The sequence below is a fragment of the Ascaphus truei genome, chromosome 8, assembly GCF_040206685.1.
Source record: "Ascaphus truei isolate aAscTru1 chromosome 8, aAscTru1.hap1, whole genome shotgun sequence".
Taxonomy (NCBI): domain Eukaryota; kingdom Metazoa; phylum Chordata; class Amphibia; order Anura; family Ascaphidae; genus Ascaphus; species Ascaphus truei.
Window position 1 is genome coordinate 22452760 of NC_134490.1, and position 23583 is coordinate 22476342.

At 42.6% G+C, this 23583-nt stretch overlaps 1 protein-coding gene across 3 annotated transcripts in view; it reads left to right on the forward strand.

Moving 5' to 3' along the window:
- ANAPC16 (anaphase promoting complex subunit 16) overlaps positions 1–16106 on the forward strand; it is a 30808-nt gene extending 14702 nt beyond the window's left edge. For 2 of the 3 annotated variants that reach the window (XM_075610778.1, XM_075610777.1), the window contains exons 3-4: positions 7309–7383; positions 13073–16106. In XM_075610778.1, coding sequence (XP_075466893.1) covers positions 7309–7383; positions 13073–13209 — 212 coding nt within the window. In that variant the 3' untranslated portion in view covers positions 13210–16106. The remainder of the gene's footprint in view (positions 1–7308; positions 7384–13072) is intronic. The other variant, XM_075610779.1, reaches the window with a different exon arrangement.
- The last annotated feature ends 7477 nt before the right edge of the window (positions 16107–23583 follow it).

Sequence of the window (23583 nt, forward strand, 5' to 3'; positions counted from 1 at the left end):
CCATCTAGACTCTTGCGTTCTGCTCAAGGATGTCTTCTCTCTACCCAATTTTGTATATAGAGCTCTCTCCCGCTTTAAACCTTTCACTTATTGCTCTACCCCTCTATCAAACTATTACCCTCTCTCCACTTTTAAGGCCCATCACAAAACGCACCTCATTAATGAAGAATGTAGGTAGTTCCACTGGCTGATACTATGCATCTCGTATGCATTTACCATGACCCCTTGCAGATGCACTTACCATAATACCCTCCTACTGTCTGTAAGATCTCCCTATATAACACTTCTACTGTGAGCTCTTCAGGGCAGAGAATACTTTTTTCCTAAATGTTAAGTATGAAGCGCTTTATTCCTATGAAGTCACGTGTTGCTGCTGTAAAGCGCATAGTAGATGAATAGAGCTATATAAATAAAGATACATATATTCAAAAGGGTGCAAAGTGGTTTTATTTTATCACTAATGTCTATGTTGCCAATGAGGCTATTTAGACTCTCATTGACAGGGCCTAGGTAGTCTCACTGTCACACAAAGGGTTAGTGATCTCTCACTATCTCGCTTATCTGATGGTAAATTGCCTCCTAATATTAATATATACATAGTCAGATGTACAGTATATTGTAATACTGTGTTAATTACCAGCTCTGGCTAATAGAGAAATACATCCTTCTCATAGGGGGGAGTGGTTGTGTGTATTAGGCTGGATGATAGGGGTAGGTGCCCCGGGAAAAATGACTGGCCCCCCTGGGGAAGGCAAGTGGGTGTTGACCCCTTGTTGCAATGGGGGGGGGGGGTGGCGGGCTGGGTAGTAAGTGTGGTGTTAGGAATATATAACCCCTTTTTAGCAGCCAGCTAGCCATGAATTGCCTATGACAGCTGCTGTGGTTACTATTATAAAAGCCGATAAGAACTTGTATCACCTATTCTAGAAATGGGAGTAACGTCACTTTGTAGATGACGCAGTGTTACCCTGAAGTAACGCTACTCTTACACTAACTATTTCCATCGTTGCTGTTATTTCTGCGTATTGGCGTAAAACGCGGTCTGCGCAGATCGCCAATCTGATGCTTAGGAGATGTGAGCGTTTGAAATATTAAGTGTCGGAAGTAACCTTAGAAGCTAGAGACTAAGAAAAGCGAGATTTTTAACGCACAAAATTTACAAAAAAAAAGAGCCGGTTCTACATGATGCCAGTATTACGTGTTGTAGGCCAGTATTACGTGTTGTAGGCCAGTATTACGTGTTGTAGGCCAGTATTACGTGTTGTAGGCCAGTATTACGTGTTGTAGGCCAGTATTACGTGTTGTAGGCCAGTATTACGTGTTGTAGGCCAGTATTACGTGTTGTAGGCCAGTATTACGTGTTGTAGGCCAGTATTACGTGTTGTAGGCCAGTATCACGTGTTGTAGGCCAGTATCACGTGTTGTAGGCCAGTATTACGTGTTGTAGGCCAGTATTACGTGTTGTAGGCCAGTATCACGTGTTGTAGGCTTTATGGGGGGGTTGCTCTTTTAAGGGAGAATAGTGTCTGTTCCTGCTCTGGTAACGTGATACTGTGGCCTGATTTTTAATGGCGCTTAGTGAATCTAGGCTAGGAGTGGCCAACTCCAGTACTCAAGAGCTACCAACAGGTCAGGTTTTCAGGATATCCCTGCTTCAGCACAGGTGGCTCGGGCTTTGACTGAGCTACTGATTGAGCCACCTGTGCTGAAGCAGCGATATCCTGAAAACCTGACCTGCTGGTAGCTCTTGGGGACTGGAGTTGGCAACCCCTGCTCTACGCCATAGAAAGTTAGTGAGACTTGACCGTTCTGTTTTACGCCCATTGCAGAGGAAAAGATCAGGACTGATAACAGAACCCGCCTCCTGATCACTGTCTACACTTTGCTCCCCCTTGCTTTGTCTCAAGCTGGCTGGACGAAGTAATTGAACAATGGTCTGTCTGCAAAAACATCCCTGCTGCCCATTCCCTCTGGATTTGTCCCCCCTGACTTGGCTCTGCTGAGACGTTACTCCCAATGTGTTGTGCTGCGGCCTCTCTGCGTGTTGCTCACAGCTCTGCGACACGACTTGCTAACTGCTGGGGAAGCCTGTGCAAAATTCTTCTGTACATGAATCCATTAAAGCAGGGGTTCTCAATGCCAGTCCTCAAGGGCCACCAACAGGTCAGGTTTTAAGGGTATCCATGCTTCACCACAGGTGATTGAGCCACCTGTGCTGAAGCAGAGATGTCCTGAAAACCTGAATGGGGGGGGGGGGGGGGTCTTGAGGACTGGAGTTGAGAACACCTGCATTAAGGGGTTGCAGTAACCAAAAGTCAGCGTATAACGCTATTCGTCAGACGTTAACATTGGACGAGTTTACGTTTACTTATAAAATTTGGTGGGGCAAAAAAAAAAAAAAAAAAAAATTGTGTGTGTATACACACACACACACACACACACACACACACACACACACACACACACACACACACACACACACACACACACACACACACACACACACACACACACACACACACACACACACACACACCCTACACACCTTTTATTTTACTTCTATGAATATAAGACATAGATTTAAAAAAAAAATCGGTGGGGGGGGGGGTGAGCAAACTATAGAATTGTCCCAAAACTTAAATTAAGATGGCGTGAAATCCCCTCTTAGTGATATTACAACCTTATCTGATAAGACCTTTGTTCCTGATAAAATCACTTGTAATCCCGCTGTGAAAGTGAGTGCATAGTGGGGGTTCCCAGAGAAACACACTGCTACTGGCTTTGGGCCACTTTAAATAAAAACCCAAAATGGCTAGTGAGAAAACAACATTGGTAACCTGCGTTGACGTTCATCATATGAAACTTCCTTTTAAAATAGCTCATATTTTGGGTGGGGGGGGTGAACTGCACTTTGAATGACTTGACGTACTATTGTATTGTGAAGGGGCGATAATTTAACATTGTGGGTTCCATAGTTTCCAGGATTTATAGCTGAGCTGCAGTTGTACCTCTGAGCCACTAGGGTGCGCTCTAAGCCTCTTCATTGCATTACACAGCATGTGAAGCGGTGTGATCAGTCACCATACATATCACAGGGCAACTCAATGTTTGCTTCTCTCCCCACAGAAAAAGGAAATATGTTTAGCCTTTAAATGCTTGTGAATACTAAACAAAATGCCTACAAAACTATTATTTCACACACCATAACTTAAAAAAATTAAATATATATATAATTATAAAGGGTGTTGTGTTTTATATTTCTGAACTTTTCACAGTAAATACAAATACCACTTGTGAGCGCATTCGCACGTCTCAGGTCTGCATTCCTGCCGTCCCCCATTATCTCTTGGCATAGAGTGCTTCCCCTGCAGCCAGGGATTCTGCGTAAGGACAGTCACATGAGCACTTCATACAAACTTCCTTGCTCTATTTTCCCTCACAATCTCCTCCCCCCCCCCCCCCCCCACCCCTGTGGCATTGATGGGATAATATGGTAGAACATTTTTGACATGGGCTCTTTAACTAGAAAAAAAGAAAAGTGTGTCTATAACTATATACCTCTATCTTAAGAGACTGCATTGAGCTCTATATGGCCTGTAACCCACTGTAGGTAATATATTTTATCCTCTGTTTCTTATTGCATCGAGATTTGGGGACACATTTACTAAACTGTGCTGTTCTATAAGACTCCTTCCAACCCTGGAATACACCTTAAGGCCCATTCACCTGAGCTATAGGCATTACATAGGACATGAAGATAATTTATTTTTGGTATACAATTTTTTTATTTGTGAAGCATGAAAATATTTCCGTTGTACAGTACGAGGTACAGAAATGTGTGTGGGTGTGTGTGTATCTCCCAACTTTTATGCTGTTAACAGCGAGCATTGGCTTACTGTATAAGAGTTCCATGTAAACATGGATTTCAGGCAAAAGGTGTGTGCTCATTTGCATGTGATTTCCCAGAATCCCTTGCTGCAGTAGAAGCACTGTATGCTGGGGATAATGGTGAAAGGCGGGGTTGCAGCCCTGTCTAAGACATGTGAATGTGCTCACAAGTGATCTTTTTATTTGTGTGTGTGTTATAAGATATATAATATAGAGGTAATTGGAGCCCTGCTCGTAAGTTTACAGTCTTGGGGGATGAGGAAATTGGTCCTAAAGGAGAGGGGAGGGGAGTTGGGTGTTGGTTATGGCAAATAGGCTTCCATAAAAAGGTACATTTTCAGGGAGTTTTTAAACATCTGAAAGCTGAGTAAGAAAGCTTTTAATTGCACTACTCACAAAAGTATCTGTTTTATTTAACCCCTTCAGGGCTTTCTCACATTATTTCACTAGTCCAAGGGACAATAATTACATATATTCAGTTTAGGTACCTGCAATTCGGTTATGGCTTGACGTTGGCTGCAGGCTTATAACGCCTTGGCCAAAGGGTTTAACTAAATGACCCTTATTCATGAGATCACTATTTTATTTTAGCCTAATTGGTAGGAACGCAGGAATCGTTCTTTTTGTTTTTCTATGGGAAGCCAGTGTGGGGATATGCGTAGAAGTGGAGCGGTGAGTGAGACCGATGAGTCTAGCAGCAGCATTTTGGATGGATTAGCGTTGAGGTGGACAAGGAGAATGACGATTTTCGAGAAGATTGCAGTAATCGAGACGGGACATGAGGGAGTGGATTAGGATTTTAGTTCTATCGTGAGTGAGAAGAGGGTGTATCGTGCCGATATTTTGTAGATGGAGACGACAGGGCTTCGTGAGGGTCTGAATGTGAGGAATGAAGGAGAGATCAGAATCAAGGATGACCCCTAGACAGCAGGCCTGAGAGGTTTTCGAGATTGTGGTGTTATTGACCGTGAGGGAGAGTGTGGGTGTGGCAGTGGATGGGGGAAAGAATATTAATTCTGTTTTGGACATGTTTAGCTTCAGTTAGCAGTGAGACATCCAGAAGGAGTTTGCAGAGAGACAGTTGGAGACATGGAACAGGGAAGAGGTCGGGGCAGGAGAAATAGATTTGGATGTCATCGGCATAAAGCTGATAGATTGTATTTGTTTTCCAAGAGAAAAGGTGTAGAGTGAGAAGAGCAGAGGGCCAAGGACAGTCTTGTGGGACTCCAACAGAAAGCTGTGTGAGGAGGAGACCAGAGAAGGAAACACTGAAGGAGCGGCTGGATAGGTAGGACATGAGCCAAGAAAAGGCTGCATCGCGGAGGCCAATAGAGTGGAGAATATTTAGGAGAATGGGGTTGATCGACGGTGTCAAATGCATCACAGAGATCCAGGAGAATTAGTATGGAGAAATGGCCCTTAGATTTAGCTGCGAGTAGGTCTTTGGTCACTTTTATTAGTGTTGTCTCAGTTGAGTGTACAGGACGGAAACAAGATTATAAAGAGTCAAGCAGGGAGTTGGAAGAGATAAAATGAGTCAGTTGGTTGCATACAAGTTGCTCAAGTATACACAATGTCCCGGAATCATGATGGAATAAGTTACTTTTTTTTGCGATCCAGCCTCCATTTTCTTTAGCATTGCACCGCTTGCTCTTCCCCTGTGGGAATACATGAAGTTGCTCAATTAGCTTGGAGGCAAAGGGGAACAGAGGAGGTAGGTAGAGGGGGAGAATGAGTCAAGTGAGGGTTTCTGGAGAATGGCTGTGATAAGTGTATGTTTTAAAGAAAATGGGAATATACCAGGTTTGAGGGGTTAGGGTGGGCTTGGTGTGCCAGAGATGGTGCAGAGGAGATGTGCGGGACTAGGATCAAAGGGGCAGGATGTAGGGTGAGATGAGTGTGGAGACATCATACTCTGTCATTAAAGAGGCAATCCAAGCTGCTTAAAAAATACAAATGTATATGCATCATTTTTTTTTGTTCTAATATATATATGCAGCATTTGATTTACCTTTATTGAAAACGAATTACCTAAGCTGCCAATCGATCAGCAAAATCCTGTTTCCCAGGGTTCACTAAATGGCTGCCTCTTAGTTTCAATCGATCCTTCAGTCAGTGTAACTCATCAGCTTCAATGTATCCTTACATTACTAAGGTAACATTATCTATTACAGTTTACAGCACAAACTGCTGGAACATTGGCAACAAACTATCACAAACAGGAAAGTGTTACAAAGATCTTGCACTGCTGGGGAGGTGCGCTAAACCTGCTATAGACATCAAAGGATACTCCATATATTAGAACACATTAAAAATCACATTAAGAGTTGAATTTTAAATTATACAAAAAAAGTAGCAAGCATTCTCTAATACTCCAGAAGTGATTTATTTAAAAAATAAAAAAAAACACCCATGTAGGATATCGCTTGGATGGGTCCTTTAAATGGATGAAGTGTTCTCCACGATTTGAAGATCCTGTCGCACAACGTAATTTTATTGTGACGTGCTACCAGTCTATATAGTACTGTACATTGCGCACAGAGTATTATTGATTCTGATAGAATTCCCCAAAATGTTTGAGTACTATATGTCAAAAGGTGTGCACTGTCTCAGACCTTAGGGATGAGTAGCTTCTCGCCAGATTTGGAGACAGTGATGTTGAGCTAATCTTATCTCCCGTCGCTGAACACATAAGGAGTGACGCAATCTCATTACATTGTACACTGGGTTACATAGTAAAACTCAAAGCATACATTAAATGGTGACCAATTGATATGATTGACAATGTTGGTGAACGCAGAGCTATTACTTTTGAAGTTCATTCCTCCGTAGAAATCCCAATTAAAAAAAAAAACTTAGAAAATATTAGCTTCCCAACAATTAGTTTTACAGTCTTCATCACCACTTAAGTGTGTGTCCTTTTCCTTTATGGCCTCTAAATGCAGACTTGTACAATTATTGCACTGAATTTCTTTTCCTTCACTTCAACAGCTTTTAATTTAGGTTTTGGACTGATCACTTATTTTTAGGTTGAAAACAAAATCTAGATTGTATAATCCAAATGTCATAAATAAATAAATACAAAATGTAAAGATGAGTTTTAATAGTGTAATATTTAGAGTACTGTATACATCGGCACCATCCAGTATTGTGTGTCCTACTTTATCTTCAATATATTGTTGACTTGTCTGTGACACTTGCTAATCATTTTTTAATCGGTATTTAAGAGAAGAGCAAGCATCTGGATTTCTGTTGTCTGAGTACTTGGGCATACACTGCACTTATACCAGAAGGTCCTTAACCCCTTCGCTGCCATAAGGCTTTCCATTGCCAGCCCACTGGCAGCGTAGGGGTTAAGATTGGGCACTGCAGCAATCTTCCCCTGCAGAATGAAATTCACTTTTTCTCCTACATTTGCAGATGGCTCTGAGAGGTTCCTGTGCGAGTCAGTGTTCAGCTATCAAGTTGCATCTACTCTGAAGCAGGTGAAGCATGGTAAGCGGTTAATTGGATACAGACTTGTAACCCAAGTCACATTTTGTAGAAACTATTATTTGGAAGAAAGTGTACGCACGTCTTAGTGCAAATTCTCCATTTTTATTCCATTTTATGGTGAAGCCATGTCCCCCATATGGATGGGACTTGTCTTACCTTTCCTAGTAAAGCTGGTACAATCTAGAACTGGGGGGTGGGAGATTCTCTAGGGGGGCGCAGTGGTTGCAGAGGCCACACGCTATAAACCCCACCCCCCCACTGTATTTAAATTAAATGCTGGGGGGGGGGGAGGGCGTGATGCCCCTGCGACCTATTACTTACCGAGATTCAGACGGCTGTTGACGTGTCGCCATGGCAAAGCGGCGTCAATGTCACATGACCCCGCGGCGTCATTTGACACCGGGAACTGAATTAAGGGGCGCGAGCAGCAAGGGGGGGGCGCGCAGCTGCAAAAGTTTGCGCACCCCTGATCTAGAGTACAGTATGTTGTACAACCAGTGAATGGCTGGATAAGAATGGTACTTTTTTTTATTATTATTATTATTATTATTATGGCAACTGCTTCAGATCCAGTTTCCACTAATACTAAACCTTTTGTTCAAAATTGGAAGTTTGAAGCAAAATCTATCATCCAAAAAAAAGCAAATGGCCGTCACCAAAGCTTGTATAATGTATTTAAAGAATATTATCTGTAATACGGAGTACAATTTGCAGTTTCCAGTTATTCCATGTTGGGATGCTGACCGCCAGTGTGGTTGGTGCCATTCTCCCTCTTCCTGTATTATTGATTGTTGAAAATCAATTGTCCCAACCCAATGGTAACCAAATTGTAGATGATGAGAAATGTATATAACCTGCAAATGGAAGATCTAAATTGGGGAGAGGGGTGTCCTAACTTACTTTTAGACTTTACAGGTAATGGTCTAGCTCCTTCAGAGGAACAGGCATCATATTCTTACTGCTTGGAGTGGCCAACTCCAGTCCTCAAGGGCCACAAAGAGATCAGGTTTTAAGAATATCACTGCTTCAGCACAGGTGGCTCCGTGGCTGTCATTGACAGGGATCTCCTTAAACCTGACCTGTTGGTGGCCCTTGAGGACTAGAGTTGGTCACCCCCTGGCTTGGAGGATTAAAAAAAAAAAAACAGATGAGGAATTGATGACTGTAGTGGTGGATGTGAGATATTATCACGAATGTTTAGCGGGATCTACAAATCCTTTTACCCGCCATGAATTTTCATATTTGAGGCATCACTCAGCGGTGGCTCTTTTGGGTGACACTGGTTTATGTCATTTTCGTCCCTTTAGGGCAGCAAAGCTACACCCTCCTACCCCTAAATTAAAATGAGATGTAATTAAAGGTCGGGAGATGCTCTCCTGTCCCTGGTGGGGGTTAGTACAATTTCTCCTTTTCCTACCTGAGGCAGAAGTATGTGAAACTAGATACTGCGGCTTTACATAGTTTAAGTTTGTATGCACTGGCCCTCTGGTTCTTGTATAGCGCTGCTAGTTATACGCAGCGCTTTACAGAGACATTTTGCAGGCACAGGTCCCTGCCCCGTGGAGCTTACAATCTATGTTTTTGGTGCCTGGGGCACAGGGAGATAAACTGACTTGCCCAAGGTCACAAGGAGCCGACACCGGGAATTGAACCAGGCTCCCCTGCAGCAATCTCAGTGTCAATCAGTGTCTTTACTCACTGAGCCGCTCCTTCTCCTTAAACATCCAATATGTGTTACAATGAGATGCTAACACTGGGGTTATTCATTACACGGAGAGTGCCAAAAGCTCTAGCTTAAATGTGAGATGCCCCAATCAGTCCCACCATAACCCCCTGTTTTTTTACATAGATGAGAAGCAGGAGATCGAGTTTAAGCATGTTTTCAAATTGCCACAAGCTGTCTTCTATATTCCTATCTGGGCCATGCTCCTAGTCCAGCTGTATTTCTACGGTATTTTTATGTTTTTCTCAAGCAGTTGTGTATATTTTATATAAATGATTTCCCACAGCTAGTCATAGGGAGCAGGTGATCTAGACCAGGGGATTGTCTCTCTCCTCTGCTGTTAAATCGCTAGTTATCTCCCTTGTGTAGTGCCTGGCTTGTAGATATGCCAATAATCGAGTTGGATATTTCATATTTTTCTTTGTTCCTTAAATGTGTATACGGAGTAGTCTAGTTTATGCAAAAGCTGTCTTATACTGAGGATACCTCCTTTTTTCCCAGTCTGGGAAATGGGTAGTTTGCCTTGCCCTCTTGGAATTGTTGTTTTTTTAGTAAATGGTAGGTTTAATGCCTTTCCCCTGCGTATATGCAAAGCTGTGTGTGCTCTGTACTACGCTCTATAGGTGCTGAAGAGCAACGGGTTGTCATTTATGTAAGCTGGGATACCTTGGGGTGCTATGTTTATGTCCAGTACATTTGTTGGTCTGTTGCTCGGTTTGTGACTGGCCCAGTCATCGTTGTATCTCAGGAGTGCCGCTGCATTATATCATGGAAGTGCAGGAAAGTTCATTCCTCCATCTCCCTTATGTTCTAGTTTTGCTATACTTATTCTAGGTTCTCTGTTTCTTCATATGAACAATTTGGAAAGCTTTGTTTAGTTCTTTTTTCGTCTTTGAGTGGCAACATTTGTAAGATGTTAAGAATTTGGGGGAATATTGTAACCTTAATGAGATTGCATCTGCCCAAAAATGAAATGTTTACGTTGTGCCACCTTTTTGTTATGTTTGTATGATATTTTCCACTAATGGTTTTTTTTGATCATCACATATATTTGTTGTATGTTAGGCAGAAGTATGCCCAAGAATTTGATGTGCTTTTTTAACCCATTTTTTAAAGGGAAGTATGCAACCCACCTTGTGTTTTCCTTGTCTGCTAGTGCCTCAGATTTTTTCCCCCATAATTTATAGTTAGACCTGAGACTTTGCTAAATGTCCGCATGTCAATTTGTTTGAGATCTCCATAAAGGTTCCAGCGCTAGATCAAATAGCATTGGGGACAATGTGCATCCTTGTGTGGTGCCTCGGTGTAATGATTCAGAGTTTAATGCATTGCCTTGTTGTAGATAGTCACAAAGACACTGACTGGCACTGACTGAGTTTGAAGCAGGGGAACCTGGTTCAATTCCCAGTGTCGGCTCCTTGTGACCTTGGGCAAGTCACTTTATCTCCCTGTGCCTCAGGCACCAAAAACATAGATTGTAAGCTCCACAGGGCAGGGACCTGTGCCTGCAAAACATATTATTATTATTATTATTATTATTATTATTACTATGGAAGCAATTGGTTTGGCAATGGCTGGGGCACCAAGTCTTAGGACCTTAGATTGCAGTAAATCAGGTCCACATTGGCTGCTTGGTTTTAATTTGAAGAGCGCTTGTGTAATCTCCTTCGTATACTGGGACAAATTTGAAAATTGTGAGCAGTGTTGGGAGAGGGTGGGGCAATAGGGATACTCTCAGAATGAGGTTCATGTTTGTGGTTTAGGTTGCGTTTCGCTAATAAGTTAGTAGCACACTCCACAAAGTAATCATTGAATGCATTTTCAATGTCGGTGGGGTTTGTCAGAGTAATATTGCCCTTAGTGATATTACTTGGTTGTTGATGGCTAGAAGGCTGGAATATATTGTTGATAACCTTCCAGAAGTTCGCTGGCTTTGATGTATGACAGTGAAGATTGTCAGAGTAATATTGTGCTTTTGCATGTCATGTTTGCCTTGTGCACATATTCCGCAGGCATCTGTAGCTGTTAAGATCCTTGGTAGTGCCAGTTACTTTGTAGCTTTTCCACAAGGCATCCCTGAACTGGTAGAGTGCTATAAGGTCAGTTGTAACCCACGGAAGGTGCCCCCCCCTCCCTCCTGTACTCTTATTCTGCGTAGTGGAGCATGGGTATCACAGAGTTTTAAGAACTCGGATTGGAAATAGTAGAGCGCAGAATCGGGGTCCGGAAAAAAGTCGATTCTGTACCAAGGGCTGTTGGTACGATCAGCCAGAAACTGTTGTGGGTTCAAGTTTCTAAATGTTCTAGTGAGGAGAACTTTAGGACTTGATTGGGATGGTTTAATTTTCCTTACACTATTGCATGGTCACTGAAAATGTCAGGAAGGATGCCAGAGGAATGGATTCTGATGGGATTTGAAGAGAGAATTCAGTCTAGCAAGGAGTGGTTGTAAGATTTCATGTTTGTTCGGGTGGGTTGGAAAATTAGTTGCGTTAGGTTAAGTGACTTGAGTTATATCTGGATTTTGTTTTTTTTTGGGTCGAGCCAATTGTAGTTGAAATCCCCAAGAACTAGCAGCTCACTCTTCTCATTTAGAGAGGAAATGGAGCCAAGAAACTGGGTGATATCAGTCGGGGACTGTAGAGGGGCTTTAAGGGGGCGAAGATACCAGCAACCAAGACGGGCTTAGAAAAGGGGAGGCAGATTTTGCCAAATAGGATTTCAAGAGGGTTGGCTTAGGGTACAATTTAACAGTGTAAATTGTAAGGTGTCTGCATTATAAAATATCACCCCTCCTCCTCTCTTTAACCTATCTTTCCTAGAAATGGAGTATCCCTGAATGGCGATATTTGCATCGAGGGTTTTAGGGGTTAGCCATGTTTCTATGAGAACGATGGCTTTGGGTTTATGCATAAGTCACCATGCTCTTAGTTCATCCAGTTTGGGCAGCAGGCGCCGGATATTTATATGGGCGTCAGATAGACCGTTTTGGAATTTGAAGGGGGGGTATTCTCAGGGGTATGGGACAGAGTTGAAAAGGGAGGGCCTGGGTTAAGTTCAATATCACCTGCTAGAGAGAGTAATAGTATGAGTAGAAATTTGAGTAGTTGCTTGGAAGTTGTACATTTGTGATGTTTGCCATTAGAGTGAGCGGTGGTTGGTGTGCTGGTTTTCAGAGTTCTTCACCAACATTCAGTAGATAGTGCAAGGCTTTTGAGTAATCCAGGGTATATGGTGATGTTGGGTGTGGGCCAGGAGGTAGGAGTTTGTAATGGATAGATAGTAACATTTCAATGAGGCCACAAGAAAGAACAAAGTTAAGATATATAGCAGGTTCCTTATCACAGAGGTAGGTAATGGTACATGAAGCTGTTGTGAGCCAAATGAGTGTGTGCAGACTAAACAGCAGAGGTGTGCCTTTTCCTTGTCGAAATGTTTTGCTGCATTGCAATGCTAGCGCCGCCTATTCAGGGTTTGCAGAGGGTTGAGGGGGGTGGAGCAGTTGTGTACAGTCAGTGTTGGGAGAAGCTGCAGTAAAATAAGGTTTAGAGGGGGGGAGAGGTAAGTGTGCAGGCTAACAAGCATGGGATCATAGTGTGTTCAGAGTAGCTCACGTTTGTTGCCTTGTGTAGACCCAGTCCACCTGTAGTCAAACTGTAGTCTAACTATAAATTCTCACTTAAAGATGATCACTTTAAGATGCATCATTTTAGATGCCAATGCTACCCTGCCCCTTGTTCCAATGGATGTCAAAACCCCTACCATTTACCAGCAAATTATCTATCAATGAAACTCAAAGTGGCTGTTTGTTGATGATGGCTAATGTTTTTCAGTGAATGAAGCCCTAAAAGTAGAGGAAGGGATTGTACAAGGTCCTATGCGGGGAAATAACTGAAATAATGTACTGTAGAAGGACCTTAAGAGACTAGGAAGGTTGCTGTTCTAATTGCAGTAACATTTGTTTAGGTTTTATTTTTTCAGATCAACAAGTGAGTCGAATGGAGAAACTGGCTGGTTTAGTGGAGGAGTTGGAAGCAGATGAATGGAGATATTCACCTATAGAACAGCTTCTGGGTTTCACACCATCTTCAGGAGGAAAGTGACCAACCAGACAAAATCATGGAAGTAAATTACTACATAAAATCTTTTTGGACTATGCATCTCTGGAAATCAAATCACCTGTGTATGGAATAGAAAAGTCCACAGTGGAATCTTACAGGATTTCTCCAATTTCCTGGCAGGCTGTACCCATTTTAAAATCTAGATGTCTGTTTATTTATTAAGGTCTCCCAGCTGCAAAACTGGGGCAATGTTCCAATAAAAGAAACCGCACCCGATTTTACCAAATAAAAATAATCCTATTGAAAACAGTGCAGAGATTTTTTTTTTATTATTATTTTATTCTAATTTTAGTTGGTAGACTTTGATAAACAGACCTCTTGTCCTACAAAGCTATTGATCAAAATTTCTTTGGTGCAGCACTGGGGGGAAAAACACTGCAAGTCAGAGACTAAAAAGTGGAAACCGGATTCTTTTTTTCACCTGATAAACCTGGTCTGGGGTTTGTGGGTTTTTTTGCACTGGCATCATAAATTGCAAACATTGTATAACCCTTGAAAAGGAATCTACAATGCTTTATATGTATAATTCTCTGCAAACGTAACTAATCATATTTGAGATTTTATGACGAAGTATTAGAGAGGCTGCAGTGTAGTGAGATTTCTCACTGTTCGATTTCTATTCTGCCTATAGGACATCACTGAGAGGGAGAGGGGATCTGGGATCTACCACCCCTATCTGCCCCCACTCCTATCTGCCCCCACCCCATCAAGCAACGGCAAGCACATGACTTGCTGACAAAGCAAGGATGTTTTAATCATTTCATATTGTTGTAGCAGGGGTGCGCAAACTGGGGGCTGCATGATTTTGTAGGGGGGCGCAGGGTGGTGATAGAGGCAGGTGGGGGGAGGGGGGGTTGGTGGAAGCAGAGAGTGAAGGAGAGCCGTTGGGAGATGCATGGAGGTAGAGCAGGACAGCCGGGGAGGAGCGCCCCCCCCCCCACAGTCTCACCCAGAAGTCTTTCTTACTACCAGTGTCTATGCTGCTACAGCGTGCTCCTACTGGCTGGCTGTCCTGCTCTGCCTCCGTGCAACTCCTAACTCCTCTGCCGGCTGCTCTTCTGTTTAACTCGCCACCGTTATCTCCCGCCGCCTGCCTCTATCACCACCCTGTTCCACAGGTAGGCATGGTGGGGGGAATGGGAGAGGGGGGGGATAAGAGGGGGAGAGGAGAAAAAAATTGCAGTCAGTATTATCTTATACTATGCTGATTTATTTAAAAAAAAAAAAAACTAGCATTTGTCATGTTTTACTGTTTTAAAAATGTTATACCGATTAATAAAAAAAATTGTGATTTGGATTACATCAGACGGGGAGGGGGGGGAGCCCCGACTAATATCATGGATGAAAAGGGGAGGGGTTCAGTGTAAAAAGTTTGCTCACCACTGGATAGATTTCTCTGTCTATTTGTAAATACATACGTATGTATGGTGAAGCCTGCCCTTAAAATACTGTTAAACCTTTAAGACTACAACAGATCATGGGCGCTTCTGTCGAGTGTAGGAAGGAAAATGCTCTTGGAGCCTGTTTTTACATTTTGAACCTTTGCACAATTGCTAGCTTCAATAGTGCCGATCTGCAGTGTGTTGCTTTGCAATTTGTCACAGGTCCCAATTCACTGAAGGAGTTCAAGCTTGATCCTTCATTCCTGCTTGAAAAATAACATGCGCCCACATGAAGCCGTATCGCTGCACACAGTGCTACTTCCACTGTATTCACTAAGATGCAGAAATGAGGCTCTCTAACACTGCAATCATCCCCACACTCCAATACCTTGTACATAAACTAAACACCAATACAGAAGTCTGACGTGTGGGGGCAGAATGTCCTGACGTTTATTACTGGGGAAGTGATATGGGAGGCAGCGTAGTGCACTGCACATGTGATTGCTGTGCAGAAATAGATGTGTATAGCGATACACTGTATCATTATATATTGCACCATGCAGGGGGCTGGATGCTGGTTTTTCTTGTTCTTTATACCAGGGGTGGTTAACTCCAGTCCTCAAGCCCCCTCAACAGGTCAGGTTTTCAGGATATCCCAGCTTCAGCACAGGTGGCTCAATCAAGAGCCTCTGAGCCACCTGTGTCGAAGCAGGGATATCCTGAAAACCTGACCTGTTGGAAGGAGAGGTCTGGAGTGGAGCACCCCTGCCCTATTTACACTATGGTGTGTTTTATTTGTGTTCTTTTTGTATAAATAAAGGCAAGCACCATTTTGATCCAATGTCTTTTTTTTGGGGGGGGGGGGGTTCTAGATGGAACAGTTTTGAATTTATCTTTATATGTTCCAATTACTCAGTCAAAAAATGTGTGTATGTTTAAAATGTAGTATCCGTATTGGTCGTGGAGGTATATAGATTCGTATTAGGCTGTGGTTGTTTTTAATAGACTAATCACTAACGAGACTTGATTTGATAGCGTGTCCAATTTCTCTGATGTCCCCTTTTTGTTTTATTGAATAAATATTGTCAGTGTTTTTCTAAATAATGGTCCAAAAAGCTTTCACTTACGTTTAATGTATTTTATTGTGTGTGCTTGTATCACTTCGTGGGCTCACGACCACAGCCTATTCTTAGTTACTTTAAAGATCCCGTGTGCTTAGAAGTAGATTCTCGCTCTGCATGCACGTGGCTGGCAATTTTGGAAAAATATAATAGCAGCAGGACGACTAAAGCAAAAGGTTACAGAGACATTTGGCCGTGGGAGGCAAATGTAGCTGAGGTTTAGCACTTGTGTAGGATGTGTGACTGGCTCATAAGCATTATCAGCAACTTCGCTAGTCAGCTTATATTCTGCCCTCCCTTTAGTTATTGCAAAAATGAAAAATGACAGGTTTTTGAATGAAAGGTTGACTGAAAATAAATATATATTTTAAAATGTGCTGAATCTCTCACTTTGATTAATGTGAATTAGTGCGAAAAAGTTGTAGTCTAAATGATGCAAGTGGCATTACAATAGGCAATGTACATGTGTACGCGGCTCAATAATTAGGGCTTAAGTGAGAGTGATGCCTAAAGCCTCTAGAACAAAGGTGGCCAACTCCAGTCCTCAAGGGCCACCAACAGGTCAGGGCTTGCTGATATCCCTGCTTCAGCATAGGTGGCTCAATTGACACCGGTGCTGATGCAGGGATAGCCTTAACCTGACCTGTTGGAGGCCCTGGAGGCCTGGAGTTGGCCACCTCTGCTGTAGATTGTAAGATCTCTTGAGCAGGGCCCTCATTTGTATCTGTGCGTGTGTGTCCATAGTTCTATGTACCAGCTTATGTAATGATCACATCTCTATACTCCCTATGTATATTGCATTGCAGAATGTTGGCGCTTTAACAATTTAACGATAACAGAGGCAGCTTTAGCAGCAAAACCTGCATGAATTTGTATGCGTTAATGCACTGAAGCTTCTACTTCTCAAACCAGAAATACTTCACTATTAATTGCATGCGAAAAGTGTGAAATTGATACGTTTTGTGACTGTCCTATCGTACAATTATTAGAAGCTATAGTAAATAATTTTGATAACTAGTGCTAGTGGGCCTTGTGATGTTCACGAACTGTCATGGCTTTATGACTCTTAGGCGGGAATTATGGTCCCGGCGCGGGCGCGTGAGAACGAGCGCGCCACCACACGCACTCCTGCAGCCCAAGCAATTTGTGAAAGTGGCTGCAGGAGATCGTAGACGCATTGCGGGGGCGTGGCGGATGCGTCATGAAGCTGGTTCGTCCCTCATTGGCTGAACCAGCTCACGTGCGCTGACTTCACGCGGCAACCGCCTGAAAATACAACTTTTGTTGTATTTTCACAACGCTGCCGCGTCAGCGCGCCTCTCCGCCTGTAGGTGCGCAGGCACGGGGGTAGCTCCCATAAGAAAATACAGCAGAGTGCTTGCCGGATGCGCGCACGCAGCGACGCCGGCACCATAATCCCAGCCTTAGGGGCTTGTTCAATATCTGCCAGGCCATTTTCAGCCAAAATTCCCCATTGAAATGGGGATTTGTTGGGATATATTAGAGCAGATTTTTAATATTCCCAAGATTAGAATCCAAAAAGATCCGAGCATTATACTGCTAAACAGAAAAGGGGGTCAAAGGGCATAGAATTAGGAAATCTCTAAGATATACGCTAAATGCAGTAAGGTGGGCTATCACTGCCAACTGAAAAAAGTTGGAGGCACCTTCTATGGTACAATGGGAATCGAGAAAATGGGAGGTTATGAAGATGGAACAACTATCGTACATAACCACTGACACAAGATTACAATTTGAACACCTGTCTGCCAGGATCAGAGTTTAATATAGAACACTGAGAAAATTTGAACGTGAAAATATCTACCATAGTGATAATAATAATAAGGATAATTTGGACTGCTAATTGTGGGTTTGACTTGTTTCTAGTTTCTATTTAATTTTCTTTTGTTTAATTATAATAATGTTTTATTTATGTTCGTTTTGTGATTGTATTTACTATTAATGCTGTCAGTTAATGTTATCGTATATCCGGTTCTCTACTATATAACTCACGTTATGCTATATTATACAATAGGTCTGAGTATTGCTGACTGCAGGTGGCAAAGTGGAAAACTGTGATATGTTTTTTTTTAGAAACTTTGTTTCTAAGTTGTATTGTATATGTTAAATGTTATAAAAATGTGGATTATAAATAAAGAATTTACAAAAAAAGAAATGGGGATTTGTGTCCGAAAAGTCCTGATTGTCAGCGTTGGCAGATACAGAATAAGCCTCTTGCAGGAGTGAGTGTGATATGAATGGAAGAGCTTTATGTGCCTTTCCTGAAGGGGGCAGCAGGCAAGATGCAACCATGTGATCGCTACTCAACTATGTGGCCGCAGTCCTGGAATGTACCCACTACGGCACCAGGAAGGTTAATAACCCTATTTAGATGGAGCTTTGCATACGTTTTTATCGTCAACGTGCGGTCCCACCCAAAATATACTTTAAGATGAACACTTCATGTGAAAGGGTGGCCAATTACAAGTACTACCTGCATTTGTTTCTACAAACATCTGGATCTACGGCCTTCTTTTAAGGTTTGGCACTTTATCGTGGAGACTGCATGCTATTTCCTCTCCCAGAATCCCTTGCTTCTCCCATCAAGTGACATCATCGGACTAAAAGTCAATCTTTATCTGATTCCCTATGCCATGCTGGTCTATCCCAGACAGCAGGGATTCTAAGAAGGTTTTTCTCCCAATAAGAAAGGTACAAGGGAGCTCAGGAGGGGCCTGGCCTTCCAAAAAGAGTATATGGGATTACATCTTTCATAGAGGATCCTGCAATACAAATAATTCAGCTTTTTTTATTTAATGTATGTCTTTTATATAGCGCCATTAATGTGCATAGCGCTTCACAGCAGTAATACACGTGACAATCATATAAATAACAAATAATACAAATAACATCATGGGAATAAGTGCTTCAGACATAAAAGTAACGTTGTAGAAGAGGAGTCCCTGCTCCGAAGAGCTTACAATCTAATTGGTGGGGAGAACGTACAAAGACCGTAGGAGGGCATTCAGGTAAGTGCGTCTGAGGGGGCCAAGCTTTATATATAGAGTATAGTATTAGCCACAGTGCTCCTCATATGCCTCCTTTAAGCAAGTGGGTCATAAGGTGGGCACTTTCACTTGTGTTTTGGTTCGAGAAGCACTTTTTGGAGTTCTGTTTTTTACAATACTGTTTGGTTTTGGATTTTTACCAAATAATGGGGTGGCTAAAAAAGCATGAAAGGAGCACAATAAAGAATGAAAAATGCAGGTTATATAAGTTATGATGGGTAAAATGTGACAAAACCCCTCCACTGTACAGAGTACAGCAAATAAAGCTAGCACTTGTGAGCACATTCACAGGTGACTGCTCATTTGCATGCCATTTCCCAGAATCCCTGGCTGCAGTGGAAGCACTGTATGCTAAGGTATAATGGTGAGGAGCAGGGTTGCAGACCTGTCTAGGACATGTGAATGAGCTCACAAGTGATATTTTTCTTTGTCAACTATGTGTAAAATCAATTCGGAAACTAAAATAATATAACTGAAAAACTTTAAATGATTAAGAAAGATACAGCAAGAAACACACCAAGTGTTCAACTCCATTGGAGAGGTGGGTATTTGGCATCGTGTTCTGCTATTTGTTCTGGTTCGAAATAATATTTGGTCTTGGAAACCATTAGAGTTTTTGAATGTTAGGTTCTGGTTTTGCCCATCTCTCAAAATAAAAAATCTATTATTCTTTTCCATTGGTTCCTTTGGCAGCAAAAACATCACCTGAAAGATGTAACCAGTACACAGGCATGTAAAAGAAACAGCGTTTCCTGACTATCTTATCTCAATTTGTTTTATCGTTAACATGATTTTGACATTTTTGATACTGCAAGACTTTTTGTACCGGGGAACCTCATTCTGGCAACCTGATACAGCGTTTGTCGTATTGCTGATGGAAGAAATGAAAAACAAAGCCATTGTAGACTCGGGACATTGCTTGATACAGTCGTAAAGCTGCAGTCCCTCTGAGGGATAAAATTAACCAAATGCAGTGACGTGTTGTAAGGAATTAAATTTGGGTGATTACACGTCATCTGTCGGAAATCTACACATGGATTGAAATTGGATGTACAGTTGCTATGTCTCCCTTTTAATGTGATTTGAATACATGTAGGTTTAAATATTGTGTGCATGTAAACGCCTCTATTTTTATTGTGCTCTCCCTCTATTCATCTCTCTGCTTATAACAATTATAATTTTTTTTTCTTGTGTATGATTGGCAGTATACGCAGTGCTATTCATATGGTTTTTGCAGGCACAAGTCCCTGTCCTGCAGGGTTTATAATCTATGTTTTTGGTGCCTGAGGCACAGGGAGATAAAGTGACTTGCCCAAGGTCACAAGGAGCTGACACCGGGAATTGAACCAGGCTCCCCCGCTTTAAACTCAGTGTCACTGGTCTCAGAGTCAGTCTTAACTCACTGTGCCGTTCATTCAGCCCATAATTATGTTTACAGCTACAAAATTCCGGAAAGGTTCGACCTGGACAGATTTCTGAGTCCCTATTGTATTGGATATAAGAAAATGGAATGTGTTTGATAGATGGGTGATTTTGTAGCTGTACTAACATTTCTCTTGGTTTGAATAGCAGAACCAGCAGAATGTGCTGATGAAATAATCACTAATTATCTTCATGTATTTGCTCTGGTGACCACTTTTAGGAAATATTATGTTGGAAAAATATAATCTGGGGGGGGCGGGGAGGGGTGATTACATACCATCATTGGTAATTAACAGTTCATGCCTATGAAAAATCATGCGTTCTCCTTTATTTTCCCTATAAATCTCTCTGATAGGATCTTTCACACGACGGTCATTATGTTACTGCAGTTTCTGATACATTCATATGCACTCGCGTGTACCCTGTATTGTGGCAGCTGTCTGCACTGATAGCTGTGCTGGTAATGGCAACTCACTGGCAGATAGTGACATAATAAAGAATGCTGGCTAATCACATTATACCTCCTCCACTGTGAAAATATGTTACCAGTTGTCTCCCACGTTCATATCTGTGAGAGTACAACAGATGTTGCTGCTTACACTACAGAGCGCAAACTAGAGCATGTGACGTATACTGTTTTTCCCATTTGCCAAGTTTCTTACTATAAAACACACTGTTATTGCAGCTATAGGTTTTTTTTTTTCTCCACGGGTTTGTTCTCTTTTCAATCAATTCATCTTAACTGAGCAACACTATGCCTCCAATATAACCCTATGGGGCAGGGGAACCTGGTCCAAACTCCGGTGTCAGCTCCCTGTGACCTTGGGCAAGTCATTTGATCTCCCTGTGCCTCAGGCATTAAAAACACAGATTGTAAATTCGACGGGGCAGGGATTGTGTATGGCAAAAAATATATTTTTATATGTACAGTGCTGCGTACATGGCTATACATGTCAGCCCCCCCCCCCCCCCTAAAACTAATTTTAAGATAGCTCTGGGAAACAGACCCAAGCTGGGACTGTTAGGTTGATACTGTCCATATTTATTGCCCCCTAAACCACCCAAAGATAATTGACAGTGTAAAACATTTTTTTTTTTTTACATCAATATATTTTTCCCTTTCTGCGAGTATAATGGAATTTCATACATCATAACAACCACCCCACATACCTGCTCCTTTTGCAGTTTAACTCGCTTTCTTCTCAATATCTCCCTTAATATGCCTCTGAAACGTCCATAATTAATGCCATCAATAAGAATTGCATTATGAAACAGATCTTTTCTGTCTCTTTTATTTTTTTTTGGGACACACAAAATTACTGCTCTCACCAATAAACCCCTTGCAAGGTAGTCCTGTGGTCACATGTCCCTTCTTATGTTGGACCTGTTTGATGCTTGTCCCATTGGTGACCACATTTTCTATGTCATCTACATTCCTATAACTATGACCCTCGTCCCTTCATGGTTCTGCATGACCACCCCTTTATTATCTTATTTGCAAAATAAAGATTAACTTTCTTCCAATATCTCACAAGGACAGACTTTGAAAGGCCTTACACTGACCTCCCCCCCACACCTCTATACGTGATGTAGGTATTACCTTTTAACTCCTACTCCTCCCCCACCCAATATTGTCATTCTACTTCTGCTGTGTAACATTGTCGGCAGATTCGTTTTCTCGTGTCCCTCTCCCCCCGCAAAACAACTTAATTTATTTTCCTTTTGACTGTTTCTGAAAGCCCTTTGTGCCATTCCCATCAGTAGCTTCCTATATCATCCCAAGTAAGCCCGCGTCCATAGTCTGTGCGATAGTGCGAGCGCCGCAAACAAAAGGCCGCACCTCAAGGAGGGCGGCCACAGAGCGCACGTGAGCGACGAGGCGGACACATTTTCATTTTGTCGCGCGATGGCTCGGTCACGAGCGTGGTTCAGCCAATGAGGGCGAACCGCTCACGTGACATCACCCTCGCCACGCCTCCCTGTCGCACAATCCTACAGGCCACGGATCGCTTCTCGTACAGGTGCGCGTGACACCATGCTCTCTCCGTCGCGCCCGTACTATATCCGAGGCCTAACACTTCGAGTCCTCACATATAAATTTGTTCATGGCCCAGGTCCCTCTATCAGTCATGTCTCTTTTTCCAGTTACTCTATCTGGTTGAAATGCTATCCTGACCTACTCCCATTCCATTGCCCAATGCTTTTCTCCAGCTCTCTCCTCTATGGAATTCCTTCCCCTGCAAAACTCAACCCTGCCCTGCCTGACTTTATACAGCCTGAAAGCTTTTTTCCAATGGATCATGAACATATAATTTGACCCACACATTACCCTCCACCTTTCCCTCCCTGAAATATCCATCACCCGATGGCAGTGAGCACCTCCCAGCTGCTCAAAAAGTGGATAATCTCTGACATTTGCTCACATCCTATTCCCTTCCCAATCTCACTTCTCTTTGCCCTTCATTTCCTTCTCTATAACTCACCATGAGCATGCCCCTCCCTAAACTACTGTATCGCTAAAAGTAAATGTCTGTATTATTATGGTTTCCCACTTTAAAGCAGCAATCCCAGATGCTTGTTTTTTGTTTTTACAGAATGGAAACCTGAGGGTCCACCTGAGCTAAACCATGCTGTTTTCTGTCTAACTAATTGAAGACATATGTGCATATTTAGTAAGCGGTGCTGCTCCATAAGACATCTTCCATCGCCGGAAGACATCTTCCATAATATTGACGTGAATGAGCAGTAAGGTGTTTTCAGCACCTGAAGATGTTTCATAGAATAGTGCTGCTTTGTAAATAGGGGTCAACATGCCAGCTCAGGGAGAAATGTGAGAGTTCTGTGAGCTGAAACTAGTGTGGTGAGTGGTCGCCAGGTGTCCAGTATTAAACCGGACTGTCGTGTATTTGGACACTGTCCAGTAAAAAAATAGAGTTAATACTGGACATGTGTGTGTCCGATATTACCTCTCAGGAAAAAGTGACCTGACCGGCTTGGGGGGCCGTGGGATTTCCCCAATGCAGGGCTGTTGCTAGGAGGCTGAGCAGCTTCCTCCATCCTGATTGACTGCTGCTGGCTAATGCAGCCAATCAGAAGAAGGTGGCAGGAGCCTGGGGGCAGGGCCAAGGAGAGGAAGAAACAGAATGGAGTGGAGAACAGAGAGAGCGGTGTGTGTCTCTCGAGCGCGTGTGTGTCTTGAGCGCATTGCACCTTTCACCATTGAGTGCAGTATTTTTGGAGAAGCCACCCGACAACTCAAGTGCTGACAATGGGGAAAGCAGAAGAAACGTTTAAAAATAATAAAGAAAGTGTTCAATTTGTTGAGACATTTCTGTGAACTGTGTAACAAAGGAGATCACCAGA